At 44.8% G+C, this 18,970-nt stretch overlaps 1 protein-coding gene across 4 annotated transcripts in view; it reads left to right on the forward strand.

The window, feature by feature from the left end:
• The window catches only part of MORC2 (MORC family CW-type zinc finger 2), a 39,685-nt gene that overhangs the window by 8,813 nt on the left and 11,902 nt on the right, over positions 1-18,970 (forward strand). Inside the window, exons 4-14 of one of the 4 annotated variants that reach the window (XM_029964926.1) lie at positions 3,503-3,593; positions 5,154-5,262; positions 6,432-6,591; positions 6,673-6,784; positions 8,019-8,144; positions 11,083-11,162; positions 13,006-13,088; positions 13,997-14,082; positions 17,026-17,166; positions 17,603-17,757; positions 17,885-18,013. In XM_029964926.1, the coding sequence (XP_029820786.1) occupies positions 3,503-3,593; positions 5,154-5,262; positions 6,432-6,591; positions 6,673-6,784; positions 8,019-8,144; positions 11,083-11,162; positions 13,006-13,088; positions 13,997-14,082; positions 17,026-17,166; positions 17,603-17,757; positions 17,885-18,013 (1,272 nt within the window). Of the gene's footprint in view, positions 1-3,502; positions 3,598-5,153; positions 5,263-6,431; positions 6,592-6,672; positions 6,785-8,018; positions 8,145-11,082; positions 11,163-13,005; positions 13,089-13,996; positions 14,083-17,025; positions 17,167-17,602; positions 17,758-17,884; positions 18,014-18,970 lie in introns of those variants that run through there. The other 3 variants (XM_029964927.1, XM_029964928.1, XM_018085654.3) reach the window with 3 other exon arrangements.

The following is an 18,970-nucleotide window of genomic DNA, read 5'->3' on the forward strand; positions in this document are numbered from 1 at the left end:
CAGAAGCGCTCATTGGCTCAAACCCCAAGGGTCTCCACCCCCTGGGGGTTTACCATTTTAGAACTTCAGTTCTAAAACAGTTTTCCCCCAGCACGACTCTACTTCCACCCCCTGCTTCTGGGAAAAATCATATATCACAACAATTCCAATACTCTACAACTAACATATAACCTAAAATGAAATACAACTCCTTCTACTATACATTAGCACAACATTACTATGAACTTAACTCCATATCAAGCACTTACATTCTAACTAAAGCTCTACCTTATCAGCCCTGGTACAGTTTGTTATGTCTGAAAACTTCTCTTTGTTATGTCAACAAGTCTCATGTTTTCTACCCACAGCCAATCAGATTATCCGAGTCACGGCACCAAAAATTGTGGCAGTTTGAGCCACATTAGAAATCCCAAATCCAATTTTCCAGGCTCCCCCCACCCCTTCCCAACAATTTATCCTAACACCGGAGAGAAACTTTCAGGCTAGAGGCTTCTGTAGGGGAAGGGGGAAGTATATACATTTATTTACACAAATAAATACTATACAAACTAAAGGCAACTATATATATATTACATTTCTATCAGTCAGTCCTTTCAAGCCCCTTCTTTAACTTTAGTCCAGGAGCAGCTTTTCAAGGCTGTGGGAGTGTTCTGGGCTCCTGAACGCTCCCCCTCCCCAAGTTCCAGTTGTTTGTTGCAGTCTCTCCTCCTCATGAAGTCCAAGAAGATAGCTTTGAGTCCTTGCTCTTCTGCTGCTGTGTGATTTCTCTCTCTCATACCTCGGTTCGTAGGCTGCTGCAGTGTAGTTTAACTTATCAAGCGTCCACGTCCTGGAATGTTGATTTCTCCTCGGGTTTTCGGCTGTCCTGCGTTTTAGATCATGACAGAGACATCCTCCGGGCCCCCTGGAGAGCTCTCTGGGGGTCCGTCTCCAATTCTTGCCTGGGATTTTCTCCCTAGCAATCGAGCCTCCTCAGGCCTGTCCACTTGGCTCTGCTCCAATGCTGAGCCTCGCATCCACTCTCACTAAACAGCGAGAGGGAGAAAACATCCCTCCTCTGCAACTTGGCTGCAAAGGTGGGGGGGAAAGAAGAAGAGGGCCTGGCTGCAGGGCCTACCTCTCTCTCTCCCACTTACCAGTTGTTTGTGAGTCGCATCCCTCACAAACATGCACTCATTCCAGTGCTGTCTCTAATTCTGGCCTAGGCAGAGTTAGGAGGGCCACAGGGCTCCCCTCTTCCCCCGGAGGGGGAGAGAGAGGGAGCCCAGCCACCCCCTGGCCTTCTCCACCTACCCGCAGCAGACACCACTAGCAAAACAACCAAGATAGAACTGCCAACAGCTTCCGGTGCTGTGATATATGATTTTGAGCAGAAGCGAACAACATGGACAGTGATTGGCTCTCCAGGGAACACTGTCCTGGCACCCAATCACCTCTGAGCCCCCCCCAACCTCTCAGAGGGGCCAGTTTCAACCTCTGACAATGTGCCCTTGATTTTTTGGGCTCTGAAGATCTACTCTGCCATATTGAGTGAATTTCTTCAACTTGTTTTTCTCTCGTCTGTTTAGCATAGATTTCCCCCCCTCCTCCTTTTTCTTGCCAGGAAGTTTGCCTTTTTTTAATCTAGTAGCTCTGAAACACAACAGAACAGAACCACTGTGACTAAAATAGCCTTAAGTGAAACTCCCTCCAGAGCCTTAACTCAAAAGAGCTGGAAAAAAATTCATTTGTATCTTGATTCTTTAGAGGATGTAAAGATTAAATCTCTCCCAGAGACAGTCAGTCTGGAGCAGAGAGGTGCTCCCTCACAGTCCCCTCTGCTCAGCACTGCCTTCGTCTCTCTGCCCTGAAAGAAGAGTCATTATAGAGTGGTTTCAGACACCCAGCATTGAGTGATGAACCATATGGTCACCCTTTCTAAAAGAGGAAATGCTTTGGATAATTACTCTTTAACTTTTTTAGCTTCCTGAAGGTTTCTTAAAAATAGTTATTGAAAAATGTTTATACAACAAAAAGGTTCCAGTAGTCCTTCTCTTCTTAGAATATTCCCTATCCCCTTTCCTGACCAGGCTTTAAAAATAACACAGTCATAGTAGTTAGAGTAATAATAGTAATAATAATAATAATAATAATAAAAATAATGTCATCATGGACATCTTTACCCAGATCTCACATACAAGATATTCCAATGTTTTCTTTGGCTAGAAAATACTACAGTAGGCTGAAGAGAAGGCAGAGGTACCCTCATCGAGTCCAAAGTTGGTTTTGGAATAGCTGTGGAGCTCCACTATGAACACCCACAGTTGAGACAGTGAGGGGTTAGCACAGTTGCTCTCCTGTATTTGTGGCTTTAAATCTGAATATGATTTCAACTGAAAATGGCATTCTGACACCAGCTCAGTGATGCCATGTCTGACCAATGCTGTTAATACTGAATATCTTACTGTAAAACTGGCTGTCATGGCTGGTGAGCCTGAGTGTGTCTCCTGGGTGCTGAAATCTAGCCAGTCCATGGGCTCAGCCTCCCTCAGCGTAGTGGGGTGAGTGATGTCCCGTGCTCCCTCACAGCTTGTGTATGCATTTGAGAGCTGTGATTGTTGTTAGCCTTCCTGTTAAGGCACTTTGTGTTCCTTGTCTCTGGAATTGCACTTCATTTCTCCCAGTAAACCCTCTGGTGGAATGATTACTGTCTCTTGGGGGAAGGGAAAGGAATCATTCTGTCCTAGGGATGATGTTAAAATTTTGGCTTTATCCCTTGAAAGTAGAAAGGCTGGAACTAAAAATGACAAACCCTCTCAGCTGTAAAGCCATCATGTCCTTTCATTTTGTCCTGTGCTAATGAAATACTCCACTAATTGCTGTGGGACCTGCTCATGCTGCCTTTCCTCCCAGCTGTCCTGCTGCCATGGGTCCAGCAATCTGCTTCCAAAGTTAGCTTGTGTCTTACTAGTGCTTTAATTAACCAAAGTGTTCAATTCAGCACTGTGAAGAAATAGTAGTGTTTATTCTGGATCCTGACCTTTTTTATAGTCCTGACTTATGCTCTAGTACCAGTGCTCTCAAGTGTGTGGTGTCAGTGGGACATGGGATGCAGCAGAGCTGCCACTTCCCAAGGTTTTGGTTTATGAGTATTGGTAACTGTGGTGGACATAAACAGACCATTTTTATGGATTTTTTTTTTTTTTTACAAAAAGAAATGTCTTCATGTAGTTCAGATGGGACACTGGACTAGGCTGAAACTTAAAAACTCTTTTTGTCAGCATCATGCCACCTGTAGAAAGTTTCTGATAATGTCAGTGCCCTCGAGCAGCACACACCTCACAGGGCTCTGTGGTTCAGCTTCAGGATGGAACTTCAACTTGGGCTTTTGTCCTCTTTCATGTCTTTCTGTGCTGTTTCCAGTTGGTGAAGTAGTTATCTTCCTTCTTTATCTAAAAGATGTGTGTGTGTGTGTGTCTGTACATTAAAATAAGCTCTTTTTGTTCCCTGTCTTTTGTTGCAGATGAAGCTGCCAGTGTTATCCAGTTTGGTAAATCAGCCAAGCGATCACCTGAGTCCACTCAAATTGGGCAGTATGGGAACGGCTTGAAATCGTAGGTATAACAAAAGCCAGCCTTCTGAGGTTGGGGAGGTCAGAAGCCAGGTGGTTGGTTAATGTATTTTTTGCTTGAAGGTGTATATCTTTTTTTCCAGAAAAATAAAGCAGATGAACTCTAGATAAGATGCCCTGGTTTGGTAAGGCAGGAGCTCTGTCAACATCTGCTGTGGTTCTCCCGTGGCCAAGAAGGCTGTCCACAGCTGATGACAGTATTTTGGCACTATGTTTGCGTGAGACAGAAGGTGCAGGTCAGAGCCAGGGAAAAATAATGAAAGAGCTGGAAACCAAACCGTAATTTGAAAAACCTGCCTGCAACAGCCAAGTAATACAATTAGAACAAAATAGTGTTGCAGCCTCTCAGTAGGAAAGTTGTCTGGTGCAAGGCAGATGGACTTTAACTGTTTCTTTTTGTTCTTAAACCAAACAAAAGCAGAAAAAGGGGGAATGATGGAAGGAATGAGAGGAGGAATGGGATTAAGTGCAGAGGAACAGAGGTGGGGAGGAAATCTTGCTGGAGGGGATTCGCTAGGAAAGAGGAAGATGCTTGCTGTGTCTTTGGAAAAGTTAGAGAGCTTTATGGCTTACTCTGTTCTGCTTTGTCCTGGCATGTGTGGCTTGATTATATGCATTTTACTGGGAAATTGGCGTGACTCTATAATCTGGGGGGAAAAAAACCAGGATTTAGGGGATCTTGAGGTAGTATTGATTCAGCTGCAGCATAGGACACATCCCGTATTCTGACCTGTGCACTTCCAGGACAGATCTGTGTCCCTTCTTAACCTTGAATAAGAGTTGTACTGTATTACAGCTGAGAAATGCTGCCTGAAGCCCCAGCATGTGAAGGGTGAGCTGCGGTATCGCTGTGGTATGGCCTTAAGCCAGTCTCAAGACAAATGCACTGATGTAAGACTGATACCTCTTTCAATGCAATGTTAATTGTTATCTGTTAAGGTTTTTTGGATGAGTTTGGTAACAGGGTAACAGAGAAGATGCAAAGACACTATTTTGGATAGGAGAGTGAGGAGGAAGATGGGACTGTCCCTTTTTGTGACAATGAACTGCTAAGCTGCCTTGGCTGAAGTGTCAGTGAGGCTTTAGTTAGATATTAGGAAATTAATTTTCTGTCTCCAGACTGCTGCTATTCATTCCAGATACAGAGAAATGAGAGGTGTGCTTGTTTTGTCACTGATATTTCTGCTCAGAGGTTTGAAGGTTACTGTCACATCTCCCCCTAGTTCTCTTTTTAAATTTTTTTTCCTTTTATTTAAACTGTCTACATAGTAGGAGTCTGGAACGCTGTGCTGTACTTCTGCATGTTTTAACTGTGACTGGTGTTAAATGTTCTGAAACACTGTGAAAATGTCTAGATTGAGATGTCTTCTGAAAGGAATGAGATATTTAGAGAGAAATGGTAGTTGCTGTTTCTGCCCTTCTGCCTAACCTGGTTTTGGCATCTTATAATTGAACATAATGGGAAGAAAGCTCAGTAAAGTGGTCTGTGTTTTGAACAGTGTGGTACATCAGGTGTAACATGCAGCCCGATCTCTGTCTACAGGGGTTCTATGCGGATTGGGAAGGATTTTATCCTCTTCACAAAGAAAGACAACACCATGACTTGTCTCCTCTTGTCACGGACATTCCATGAGGAAGAAGGCATCGATGAGGTTTGCATGTGCTTGTTGCAATGAAGTAATTTAGTGAATGCTGCCTTGTCTGAACTTGCCCAGCTCTCACAGGAGAATGGTCTGTGTCAGGGCTGGTTGCCACTCTTGTAGGATCAAGCATATGGTTTTCTTTTAGTGATATGCTTGTAGGGCTTCTGCAAAGTCAACAAAGATTTCTTCCTTTTGGTTTTAATTCTCTTTGAGAAGTCCCTCTACAGCAAGTTTGAAGGGCTTGTTTCAGTCACTTAAAGGTGCTTTTGCTGAGTTCAGAAAATGCTCAGACTTCTTGCATTTTCCTTTTCCCACAAAATTTGAGTTTGAGATGTATTTAAATTTATTGCTCTAACTTGATTTTCTGTAGAGAATAAAAGGTGTTGTTGAAGTTGCTACCCACGGGTCATAAACTCCAGGCATGTCTCTTCTTTCAGATATTCTTCTTTTTAATAAAAAGTCAGTGTGGTTCAACCTGTGAAAAAAAAAAACTTGTATATCTTAATAGATAACTCGGGCAATGTTGCTCCAGGCAAGGCCGATAATGAAAAGTTTTAAATTTGCATTGAGATGGCATCTCAGGAAACATCTTCTGTCCTGAGGGAGGGAGTGAGTGTAGGGAACTGTGCAGAGAAGCTGGGGAGGGGCAGTGCATGCTGGCTGCCAGCCCATGACTGAAGTCCTTTGTGCAGCTGCAGTTTATAATTCTATCTGTGTTTTTGCTCTAAATAATAGAAACCACCAGTAACCTTGCTAGAACCCCATAAAAGTAATAAAGAGTGAGATCAGGTTAAATGAGTGAAGGATATTTGAGTTCATGAGAGAAATTAAGCCAGAGGATTACATTTTAAAAAAAGGCAAGTTTGAGTGTTTTTTTAGTGTTATGAAAGTTGCTACAAGGGGAGGGGAAAAAAGCTATTGAGTGTGTGAGTAGCTGGTACCATATGGGTGACTCAGAGGTGGTTCAGTCTGAGACTGGTGTTGTAGGAAAGCAACTCAGAGGCTGGCAAAGAGGGTCTTCAAGCATTTGACAGATGTGCAAACCACTGAAAAGCTGGAAAGGACTCATGGTGAATTAGGGGGCTGTCAGGAGGGGTAAATCACTGGGCTGTGACCCACAGGAGGGGCTGACTGGAGTGGGAGAGCTGGAGTCACTCTCAGTACAATGGGATTTGCAGGTCATTGTTCCCCTGCCCACCTGGAATGCACGGAGCCATGAACCTTTGACGGACAACATGGAGAAGTTTGCTATTGAGACGGAGCTCATTTACAAGTATTCCCCTTTCAAATCAGAACGAGAAGTGATGGAGCAGTTCAGTAAGATACGTGGTGAGAAAGGTACATGTGGATGGTGCAGGTCATGGGTGAGGTATTTGGGGTTTGGCCGGGATTTGCCTGATCGTCTTGTTACTTGCTCAGGCACCCTGGTGATCATCTTTAACCTCAAACTAATGGATAATGGAGAGCCAGAACTGGATGTGACTTCTGACCCACAAGACATTCAGATGGCAGAAACACCCCCTGAGGGAACGTAAGTGTGACCAGTATTGCAGGCCCTGATCAAACTGGGTGCGGGGTTTGGCTACATAGTGTGTGCATGGGGTTTTCTAAAGCATCTCTTTCTGTACTGAACTGGAGAATGTAGAAGATCTGTAGTTTATTCTGTAGTAGTTTGGGATTCATGTGTGTGTTAGCCCACGGGTGTTGTGGCTGTGTTTTGGGTGAACACCTGTGCTAGCTGGTCTCAGCTTAGCCAAAGCAGCAGACTCAATGCCCTTTAGACACCTTAGAACAAGGAGCCCTAAGCTATAGGTTTAATTTTCTACACTCATCAAAGATGTTTTCATCATCAGTCTGTGCTGCTTCTAAACTTCTGTTCAATTTTGTGATTAAATGGTAAAAGATGAGGCGCTGTTCAGGTCAGCCTCCATGGGTGGATGGTGCAGGGGGGGCAGGTGGGGTGTATAATCACATCTGTCTGGGAGCAGGGGCCATTCCTGGACTTTTCTGCATAGGAAGAAGAAGGATATACTCTGAGGGCAGCTGGAGAAGCAGAGGGCCCTGTTCAGAGAGAGCTGAGTGTTTGCTGGGTTGATTATGTGTAGCCTGAAAAGGAAAGACTGAGCTGAAATGAGCCAAATGTTTGATCCCAGAGCTCTGTGGGGACACTTAGCAAGCTTTACCTTTCTAATGAGATTACATGCTTCTTCCCTGAAGTGCTTGAATTTTCCATGGGAAGTTTCAGACCCTGTAAAGCAGCTCTGTCTCTATGTATTAAGAGTGACGTTATTGAGTGCACAGTGCAGCAAACTCCTTTGATCCCTCCAGGGATCTCATGTGCTTCTCAGCCTCTTTAATGTGAGCTCTCAAGGCATCACTGCTTCTTCCTCCTAATGTTGTGGTACCATGTCTGTGTGTGAGCAGTGCAGGTTCTGTGGCAGCACACTGTTGCTTCACCAAAGGGTAAGAAATCTCTGGCAGATGGGCACAGAGTGTTAAATGGTCCCTTTTATAGCTTTGACGTTTATTATGCAGATGTATTCAAACTCCCTCTTGAAACTGCAGTAGTGTATTATCAGTATTTGGTAGAAGTAGTTACAATGTACAGTTCAATAGAGAGTCTCTGGAGAAGACACAGATAGAAAAAAACTTTAAAGAAAAGCCTCACTTAATGTAGCTACCTGGTAGTTAAAATAGAAAAGCCTTTTCTTTCACCTGGCTGTCTTGCTGAGGGCACTGTTCTGAAGTAAATGGCTCTCTTGCAGCAAGCCGGAGCGCCGTTCCTTCCGTGCTTATGCTGCTGTGCTATACATCGATCCCAGGATGAGGATCTTCATCAACGGACACAAAGTGCAAACCAAACGACTCTCGTGCTGCCTCTACAAGCCAAGGTAAGTGTTGGACCCAAAATCTGCAGATGCGTGGGACCTTTTGGCATTAGGGAAAAGGTTTAACATTTTGCTCTCCAGCAAACATTCTGCATAATTCCGTGTTAAAGCCACAGAAACAGACCATAAGAAAATGGCATGTGGTGCTGATGTCATGGAAAAAGAGGTACATTTTGGAAAATCTAATGTTTTTAAAAATTGCATGAGTCAATGGTGCAATTTGGCTCCCTTTTAGAACAAACTAAGAAATGAAGATCCTTGTTCAAAATACTATATTCACACAAAACTGTTGGGTAACTGTGTTGTTTTTTTGAGCAGGACAAGGAAATACATATAGTCGGCGTTGGGATTATTACTGAAACGAAACTAGACTGAGCAGTTTGAAACAGTTGCTTTTATACGTAGCTAATCTAGGTTTGAATAGAGATTGAGAAATAGCTTTCTCTCTATTCTTTTACATTCCCTTAAACAAAAAATGTGACAGTGAGCTGAGGTGTGCTTCCAGTTGGCTGAACAGAGACTGGAAAAGTTTACCAGCGTGGGAGGGTAAAGGGAAACATGTATTTAAGTCTGCTTGAGGCAGTAGTGTTCTTCTGTCCCTGGGAGCACACAGTCTGCATTCTAGATACTTTAGCATGATTTGGTTTAATAAAATCGTAGTAATTTTGCAGAGTATTAGCTGATTGTTTTAGTATAGCATTTTGGCTTGCAGTGGTATTTCAGTAGTATAGGCCCACACTCAGCCCACTAAGGCGCTCTTACCTACCCCAGGCCAGTGTCATGTGCCCAGTGGTGCCTGAAGAGTCTGGCTGGTTTCTAACTCAGGGCATGGTCTGTCTGTCAAACTCATACTTCCTCAGCTCCTTATGTGAGAATGTGTGAGATGTTATTAGAAACCTGAGCAAAGTCAAGGAATGTTACACCCACTACTCCCTGTGCTGGCCAGGTCAGTTGTTTCCCTGCAGATGGCAGGAAACTTGCTACTGTAAATCCTGATTTGCCGGGTAAAGAATTTCTGGATTTCTGACTCTGTTTTACCTACATGGGCTCCTTTGGGGTCAGCTGATGCAGCATCAGTGCTCAGCTCTTTAGCATGGCTGTGTTTCTAGCCCAGTAGCCTGGACCAGGTAAGTGTTGTACTTTCCTGGTCCAGCAAAGGGATGGAACAGGCAGCAGAGGTGCTGCTGCGTTACACTCTGCGTAGCTGGTGTGGGACATCCTGAGGGGCTCTTTCCCTTAAGTGGGGGCTCCCTCCTGCAGTAGGACTGTCAGTCAGATTGCCTTCATCTCTGAAGGAAAAGCCTGTAGAGTGGCTTGTCTGCAGGTTCCAGTGTTGGTGTTAGAGAACAAAGAATGGAAATCCACCGTGGATTTAGGGTATGTAAATGAATGTCACGAGGCTGGTGATGGCTCACGGTGCCATCATCTGGGACACCCTACAGTTGCTCACAGTGCTCCCTGCTGTCCCTATAGTCCCCTCAGGAGCTGCACTGCCTCTGAGCTGGGCATGGGGGGATAATTCAGCTTCACCTTGCTTTTCTCTTTTTTTTTTTTTCCTCAGAAAAATCGGTTGGATATGGATGAGGTAATATGGTTATACCAGCATGTTGAGAGCAGCCTGGCTTTCATTGTGCTCTCTCTCTTGCCCCCAGGTAGCTTTCATCAATCTTACATAAGTTAGAGATGATACTGCCAAAATCCTGTCTCTACAACTCCTGTCACAGTGACTTCACCCAACTGGGTGATTTCTGGAAGCATTAGCACCTGTCTGCTTTTTTGTCACTGAGGAAATCCTTATGAATAGCAGAAAATGAGTTTAGCAAAATGTATTTCAGGGAACTGTGCTTGTGGTGTGAATTTTCTAGATTTGGGAGCAAGGGATTCCTGTTGGGGAGACTATTTCTGACCTCAGTACCAACATCCGTATGTGCTCACCCACAGAAACAAACCTAAACAAAACTTTTCATCTGTACATGAGTGTGGTTTCTCATGAGTCCTGACAGTTTATCTGCCATTTGGAGGTAATCTTGTCTCTCATTGGGATCTAAATGTGATTCCAATAAATTGGTCAGTCAAGCCTTATGTCCCTATGTAAAAAGCATTTCTAGTGGCTTTTGCTTTGGCTAAATGCTGGAAAGGTTTATTTTCCATAGAGAGTTATTTGGAGTAGGATTTTCCTCTTGATACATCTAAAACCTTGTGTCTTAAGATGATCTGAGTTCCTGCAGGCTTTGCTTGTCCTTGGTGTCGTCTTCCCTAATTACGTGCCTCTGCTCAGAGGCACTCGTAAGCTTTGGCCTCACACACACCCGTCTCTCACTCTGCAGCAGTCTGTGGATTGGGATCTGCATTGGGCATTTAAAGATATAGGAAAGGTGAAACAAGCCACTGCAGCTCCAGCACAATTTACAGGGTTGTAAGTCAGATGTGGAGCACACAGAAATGTCCTGAAACTTACAGCTGTGATCAGATTGTTTTTCTGCTTTGAGCTAGAAAAGCTGCGTGAGATGGACCTGTCAGATGGCACCCGTGGACAGCTGTTTGCAGGAAAAAGGAAAGATTATTTAGCTGTAGTGGGAGGATTTTGAGAAGCTTTCCATATATATTCATTCTTCCTTTCCACTTCTGAAGAAGAAATTGTTTCTCTAAGTCTTGCGATTTCCTCAGAGTATGGGTATATTTTGCCCCCACTGGCTAGTGCAGAAAAAGACAGGGTATTGTGGTTGCAACTTCTACTAAAACATCTCTGACTTAAAGAGATTTTTGCCTAGGTTCAACCAAAATGTCCAGTTCCTGATATGTAAACCTCTTCCATTTATTGAGTCTGTTGGGAGGAGTATACAGTAGCTACTTGTAGGGACTTTTTTCTCTCATGCAGTGATGAAATCTTGGTTTGACCTTACTGCTGAGTTTGCTGATTAATAAATTTTGATCATCACAGGATGTACAAATATACTTCAAACCGTTTCAAGACCCGTGCAGAGCAAGAGGTGAAGAAAGCAGAGCACATGGCAAGGATAGGTGAGTCCTCAGGGTATGCATATGCCCTCATTCAGCTGTTGCGAAGGGAAGGTCTGAACACCTGCTGGATATGACTTGGATTGCTTGCCTCTGGGATCATTGGAATTGCTCAGGAACTGAGTTATTACAGTGACTGCAGACGACCCAGACTTGCTTCCATGCAGTGGAAGGAATGTACATTGTTCTCTGAGATCATTTCATCTGGGTAACAGCTGTACAGGATACCCCTTGGAGCCCCAGCTGTCTGCCCTCACTCCAGCCAAAGCCTGGTTGAACCCTGTCACCCCACAGTTCTGCTCTCACCTTTAGCATATCATGAGCTCTTGGTTTTGAGAGTCTCACAGCTGCAGTTTGTCTCTGTGTGAGGAGAGCATGGAGGGAGATGGCTTTTGGGTGTGCTGTAACTGTGCTGCTGTCCCCCTGTTGCGAGGGCGTGGGCCTTCTGCTCACCTTGGTGTGAGCCACACCGTCCCTCAGCGTGCACCCATTGTATTTCCAAATCACAGAATCACAGAATGGTTTGGATCGGAAGGGACCTTAAAGCTCTTCTCATTCCATGCCCTTCCACTAGGCAGGGCAACTTGCACTAGACCTGGATGCTCCAAGCCCTGTCAAACCTGGCCTTGAACACTTCCAGAGATGGGGCAGCCACAGTTTATTTGGGCAACCTGTGCCAGTGCCTCACCACCTTCACATGGAAGAATTTCTTCCCAACAGTCCCTCTAGCCCTATTCTCTGTCAGTCAGAAACCATTCTCCCTTGTCCTGTCATTCCAGGCCCTTGTCCAAAGTCCCTCTTCAGCTCTCTTGGAGCACCTTTAGGCATTGGAAGGCGCTCTAAGGTCTCCCTGGAGCCTTCTCTTCTCCAGGCTGAACACTCCGAGTTCTCCCAGCCTGTCTCCAGAGCAGAGCTGCTCCAGCTCTTGGAGCATCTCTGTGGCCTCCTCTGGACTTGCTCCAGCAGCTCCATATCCTTCTGATGTTGAGGCCCCAGAGCTGGAGGCAGCTCAGCAGGTGGGAAGCGTCTCAACGGAGCAAAGCAAAGGGGCAGATTTCTCCCCTCCCCTGCTGCCCATGCTGTGGGATGAGCCCAGCACATGGGGGGTTTCAGGGTGCCAGTGCACACAGGTGGGGTATGTCCAGCCTCTCACCCACCAGCACTCCCCCAAGTCCTTTTCAGGGCTGCTCTCAATCCATTCTCCTTGCTGATAATGAGGTTTATTGAATGAATCTTAAGCGATATAAGGGTTGTGTGCACCTATCGCCAGCATTCCTCTTGCTCTAGGAGAGAAGTGAAAAGGGGAGTATTTTTTATGTATTAAGTTTCTTGCATGCAAGGCTCAGGTACAGGGTAGGTTTTCAGAATGCTGGGCCCTATTTCGTGGATAGCACAGATTTCTCTTTTTCCAGGCAAAATTTAGCTGTTAGCAGAGACAAAAGCATTTCTGAGAGTAGTCTTTTCCCTTCATCTCTGCAAGAAAATGATCTCTTTGGAATTCCTTTTCGAACCTCTTTTTGTGAGAATCTTTCTGTGAATCATTGCCAGGCAGATCGGGCAGGGCCACTAGTATCCTTATGCTTTCCAGTTCTTTGTTGACTTCCTCTAGGATCCTTCCTTTAAACATGCTTTTGCAGAGTTTATCCCTGCAATTGTGACAGTGTTGACTGTGACCTCTGAGCATGTTTAAGATGCTGTGTTGGTGGGGCCCTCTCATGTAAGGTTTGATTTTTGTACCTTTTTGTATTTCTTTGTACCGTTGTAACACATCTGTGCAGCAAAGGCTCTCTGGAATCGCTCTCCTGTACTGACTGGCTGACATCATCCTTGTCCCTGTGTGTTTCAGCAGAGGAGAAGGCTCGTGAGGCAGAGAGCAAAGCTCGTGTCCTTGAGCAGCGCCTTGGAGGGGATCTCACGCGGGAGTCCAGGGTGAGCCTTGTGCTTTAGCAGCGTGGTTTGTTTGGGGCACTGAGGGACAGTTCAGAGCACTGGCAGCGGAGCAGTGCTGGCTGAGCAGCACCTGTGGCAGCCCCCCCATGACAGCATCCTGTGTGCTGGTTAAGCAGGTGGTGACTCCAGTTGATGGTGAGCTGCCAGCAGCGTTCAGGCAGCTCCATAATCTCCTTACCACTGTATGTGCTTCACGTTCTGCACTTGATGTCCAGCCCAAGTGGGACACACGCTGGCATTCCCTTGCCCATGCCCCCCATATATTCTGGGTGGGAAGGCGACCTCCAAGCCCCAGATGCTGTTTGCTGTCAGACTCTGTGGAAGAGGCCTGGGGAACAGGAGGTGTTGGAACAGGAGTAGAACTGGGGACTTTTTGGCTGTTCCCCCCTACCTGTGCAGCTGTCTCTAAGGCATTTGGGCAGGGGCTTTTGGAGAGGGGCTCTTTGCTTTCTCCCAGTGGGACTGTGGCTTTGAGAGGGGCAAGGCTGACCCCAGTGCTGCAGGGGGGGAGGAGGGCTCGCAGGGATACCGGGAAGGTCAGCAAGTGTCACCAGCTTAAAATCAATGGGCTTCCTATTGGCATCAGATGGAAACAACAGTATCCAAGTGCCCTGGCTGTTTCCCTGTGCTCAGTTGCCTCTAGTTTCAGTTTCCTGGGACCTTTAATTACATTTAGACATTTTTTTCCAAGCAACTGTGTAGCTGCTTAAACTACAGAGGGTAAGTGCTGCCCTACATGTGGAGTCATGCTGGTTGTCACCCGTCATGAATTCTTTTACATTTAGAACGATTTCTCAGATTTTTTTTGAAAGGGGAAAAAAATCATAATTTGAGTGAATTTTATGAATTTCCCAGCAGCAGCTTTACTGTGCAATGCCTTTTTGCAGGCGAGGCTGCGTCAGGTCCAGAACTCAGCCATCACCATGCGGCGGGAGGCTGATGTCAAGAAAAGGATTAAGGATGCAAAGCAGCGGTGAGTGCAGGGGCTTCCAGGCTCTAGAGTTCCCAGTGGTTAGTGCAGGGGCTTCCAAATTCTGGAGTTCCGTGGCTGTTTGCTCCCAGGTGCTCAGATGTCTCTTGTGCTTTGTGCGTGTGGTGGAGGAGGAGGAATTCAGCTCAAAGCTTAAATATCCATGGGCATCCAGTATGCCCAGGCTATTAAACCAAGCAGCTAGGTCACTATTCTGGTTACCTCTGCTGCTCCCCCCTTTATCTGCTGAAAGACATGTGGGTGCGTGGGTTAAGTTGTTTGCTGTAGATGTTTACTTGGTTTTCACATCAGCTGTTTTCACTCTTTTACTTTTCCACCTGCAGGTAAGATTCAGGCTGGTGAACCAATGTTCACAAGTTACAATGAAAACAGCTTTAGGAATTGTAGGGATGTTTTCTGAAAACATGCTGAATTTTGTTGTAGTCGGTGCTGTGAAATTTGAAGATATGCTTCTAGTTTAGGTCTGATTGCAATTAACTTTGGCTTTTGATGTACTCACAGGAATATTTCACTCTTTATATACATTTTTTTGCATTTCTCAAATTAAGTGGTAACCAGAAACAAATGCTCTTAAAACAAATGCTGAGTCTGAGGAAGTTGGGGATTTGCGTACAGCATGTCTCTCTTCCCACCTGGTTGTTTGCATGCTAGTTTACATGGCTGCCTAGGTCAGAACTATCCCAGACTTGTTGCCAGAGATAGATCTAATGCATCTTAAAATGCTAAAAGGAAAGAAATAAATACAGCTTTAATTTAAAAGTGCTAGGGCTGAGATCTGAAGGATGTAGAAACTCATGGGAGAAACTATTTTGTTCAGCTTCCACGTACTTTTCCATGTAACAGTTTGTCCTTTAATTCTTGAGTTTGGTGACGTTAGTGTGCAAAGGAAAATTTTGTGAATGGTCTCCTGCCCCTTGTGCCCATGGGCAAAATACTTTTTCCTATTAATAAACTGACCCTCAAAAAAAGCTCTGGGCAGGCACATGGTTTTCCCTGTGTCCCTGCATTCATCACGGGTGATCGGAGACAGTTCAGAAGGTCAGGCTTTTCCACAACCTTTTACTTCATCCAGAAAACAGAAGAAATTCCTGAAAAATGTGTATAATAGGAAACCTTCTGTATGAACCTTTTGGAAAACTCCTGAGTTACAGAGGATGTCCTAGGACAGTTTTCTGCTGTTTCTCTGGTGCTGAGTGCATCAATGAAAGAAGTGCTTTCTGTTTTCCAAAGCCTGCATAAGATCAAGTTATAAGTCCAAATGATAGGACAGGTACTAAATTCTTAGTAATGAAATCCCTGGCTTTTGAACCACCACTTAATTTTCCATGGTTTGGATAATAATTTGACTTCCCGTCCTCTCTGATAAAAATGAGGAGATGCCCTTCCTATTTTGTGGGGGAGTGCATGGTATTACTTGAAATGTAAGGCTCTGCATCCTTTTCCAGAAGTTATAAAAAGAAAATGAATCCCTGAGATGGGTGTTTTGCCACACCTCCTCCTGCTCTTGAATCACGGTTGTCCACCTTGATGAGCTGGGACCAAAGGGTCACATTCCAGCCCAGCAGCTGGCAGTGTTGAAAACCCCTACTGGCAAAAGATTAGATTTAAAAGTACTGAAAATTGCTATTACAGATGTTTTCCTAGAAAAGTATTATAGTCACCTGTTTTAGAGGAAGGTGTAACACAGGGTGCTGTTACATCTGTGTGGGGGAGGATGGCCTTAAACAAAAAATGAATATGAATTCAGTCTATTTTGGGGATTTGTTCTGAGATGTTTCACCATTAAGACAGACTACATCTCATATATGCACGTGATCACAGTGCAGGGCTCGAGCATGCACAGCTCAGGTCCTCCTAATATCTGATATTAGTAGACAGCAGAACATTTTAAAGAATTCCGCTATCTTCAACTAACCACTGAAGCAGAAGTCAAATTTCTAAGTGGGATAAAGCACATAAGTGCTAAGGACTTTATGAGGGTGGAAGGGGGGATATAAGTGAGGTCAAAATTGAGAGAGGTGGGCAGGACTGTGGTATAGGCTCTGCCTTGTAGTAATTACAGGTTTGGACCTTGCATTGGAGGATACCTTCAGCCTGAAGCTGAGGATCCTCCTTATGAAAAATCCTCAGCGTGGATTTCAGGGAAACTGTGGAACCCGATTAATTTAATCTGGTAAAGAGCAGTAGTTCTGTTTGATTTATAGCACAAAGAGATCAATCTCAAGGCTTTCTGCCTCACTGGAGACAGAACTTCCGGTAACCAAAGTTCAGATTCGGAAATCCCTATGAGCTCACAAACATATTTGAGGCCAACTTTTGTTGGAGTCATCCGCTGCGTAGATAAAGGAGAAATCATGCAAATTGATATCCTGGCATGAAAGAAAAAAAAGGTCTGTTTGGGCTGTGCGTTGTATCCTCCAGCTTTCCAGCTTAAGGAACAGCCTTTCAAAACTTGAAATTAGGCGAACTTTCCAGAATTTGAAAATCAAGACTACAGTTTTGTATCAAAATCTGAATTTTCATGGTTTATCTAGACAGGGATCTGCATCTGGAAAATACAAACCAAAATAGCATTGGTAAGGACCAGTCTGTACCAAACAACACTCTCATGAAACTAGTTCACTGTCGTTTTTTGAACAAGTACATCTGAAGTAAAATCCAGAATCTGTTGTGAAGGAGAAAACACAAGCAAATGGATAATTATCTGTCCATCCTAAAATAGTGTCTGTATTGCAAAGTTTTTGTATTTTGTTCATGTTCAGTTGTAATGCCCATTCAACAACTGCTTTGTATTTTTCAGAAATAGGAGATTACAGGATTAATTTAATGCTCAAGGATGCCAGATTTCCATACCCTCTCTCTAACACCAGTATATAATATGCTTTATTTTCAGCATCTCTGAGGCTCTGTTTCGTTCCCTTCCAGGGCACTGAAGGAACCCAAAGAGCTGAATTTTATCTTTGGAGTGAACATCGAGCAGCGTGAGCTGGACGGCATGTTCGTTTATAACTGTAGTCGGCTGATCAAGATGTATGAGAAGGTGGGCCCGCAGCTGGAGGGCGGCATGTGAGTCTTGCAGATTTTTCTGCAGTCTTTTTACTTAAGCCTGGCACATTTCTACATCTAACTTAGGTTGTGCAATAACCTAAGTTATGCGTTAATCATTCTTCACAAGCATGAGGCCTGCTCATTTTGTCAGCCTTCAGTTTGCATTCTGACAAATAAATTATGTTTAATACTGCTTAATATTAATTTCCCCGGTTTCTTGGTATTGAGTTCTCTACATGGATTTTGGTCATCCCTGCAGCAGTATGGGGTGCTTGGGCTCAATGCTGGCGTGTGGCACTGATGAGTGCTGATACCAACAGTGCCTCATTCTAGGGACAGGGAAAATAGGTCTTGACAGCAAATACAAATATTTGAGCCCACCTTACTTTTTGTATGATGGCTCAGGTTGCAAACCTGGCAGTTTAATGTTTGTGACTGTGTGTTCCTCTTCTAGGGCATGTGGAGGAGTGGTAGGTGTGGTCGATGTGCCCTATTTGGTTCTGGAGCCAACCCATAATAAACAAGATTTCGCTGATGCCAAAGAGTATCGACACTTGCTGAAGGCCATGGGAGAGCATTTGGCTCAGTATTGGAAGGATGTTGCTATAGGTAATGAAGCTTCATGATTACCAGGGGGTGGAAGGAGAAACTTGGGTGTCTGGAGGGCAGCCCAGAGTGCAGGTGGTGATTTTGTGATAATGGCTCCGTACTGAGCAGGATGTGTTTTGTTTTCCAGCCCAGAGAGGTATCATCAAGTTCTGGGATGAGTTTGGTTATTTATCAGCAAACTGGAACCAGCCTCCATCTAGTGAACTACGCTACAAGCGCCGGAGAGCCATGGAGATCCCCACCACGATTCAGTGCGGTGCGTCTGATCTGGCTGCTCCTCCCTGGGGAAGGAGGGGCACTCCTGGCTGCAGCTGGGGAGCAGCTAAATGCGTAGGACATTTGAGATGGGCTTCATTATCGTTATCCCCTCTTAGGGCTTGTCTTCTCTATGAGTTGCCTCTGTCTGCACACGATGGTGCACTGGAACATCATGGCATAAGGCTCCTTTCCTGCACAGTTCACTAACTGTGATGTTCTTCAGATCCCCTGACAGAGCGGGGCAGGTGTGGCCAGTAGCAGTGTTGAGAGTGGGCTCAGAAATCTCGTATGAACTGGAACTGACCAAAGCCACCCATCCCAGCAGCAGAGTAAAATCTGAAACTTCCCCACAGGCAATGGGAAATGGCCGAGTAATTTGCACCCTAATGCACTAACCTGCTGATCAGTACTGGGTGTGAACACAAAGGGAACATTTTACAGTTTCCTTGGAATTTAATGCAAGTTCTCTTCTTTGCACCTCTAAACAGCTCTGGGTAAGCCCTTGCCAGGGTTAGGGAGAGCTCAACACTATCACTTTGTCTCCTGGTAGAGGGACACCAAACTCCCTTATTTTCTTCCTAGGACTTGGGGATGAGGATGTAAGAAAAGAATGGGAGGCCATTCTTGTGGAATTATTTTGTCAGGTTCTTCTACTTCGATGGTTTTCTCAGGCCTTTCAAAGTTCCTACCAAAGAGGAGGGGCTTTACTCTCATTCTTCTTGTCCTCCCGTGTTGACATCCTTGCAGAGCCTGATTTAAGGACATTTGGATTTTCCTGGCAAAACTTGATTTTGTGAAGCTGTTGTTTTCCCGATAGGCCAGCAATACTCTCAAAGTGTTCCTGGTTCATCAAAACTTTAATAATTATTATAATTTTTTTTTTCTTTTAGTGGATAAGTCTCTGACTTTTGTTGTGTTGGTATCGGTAGGAGACAACCTGATTGCTGGGCTGAGC

This window comes from Manacus vitellinus, unplaced genomic scaffold (genome assembly GCF_001715985.3).
Source record: "Manacus vitellinus isolate BGI_N305 unplaced genomic scaffold, ASM171598v3 scaffold_84_pilon, whole genome shotgun sequence".
Classification (NCBI taxonomy): Eukaryota; Metazoa; Chordata; class Aves; order Passeriformes; family Pipridae; genus Manacus; species Manacus vitellinus.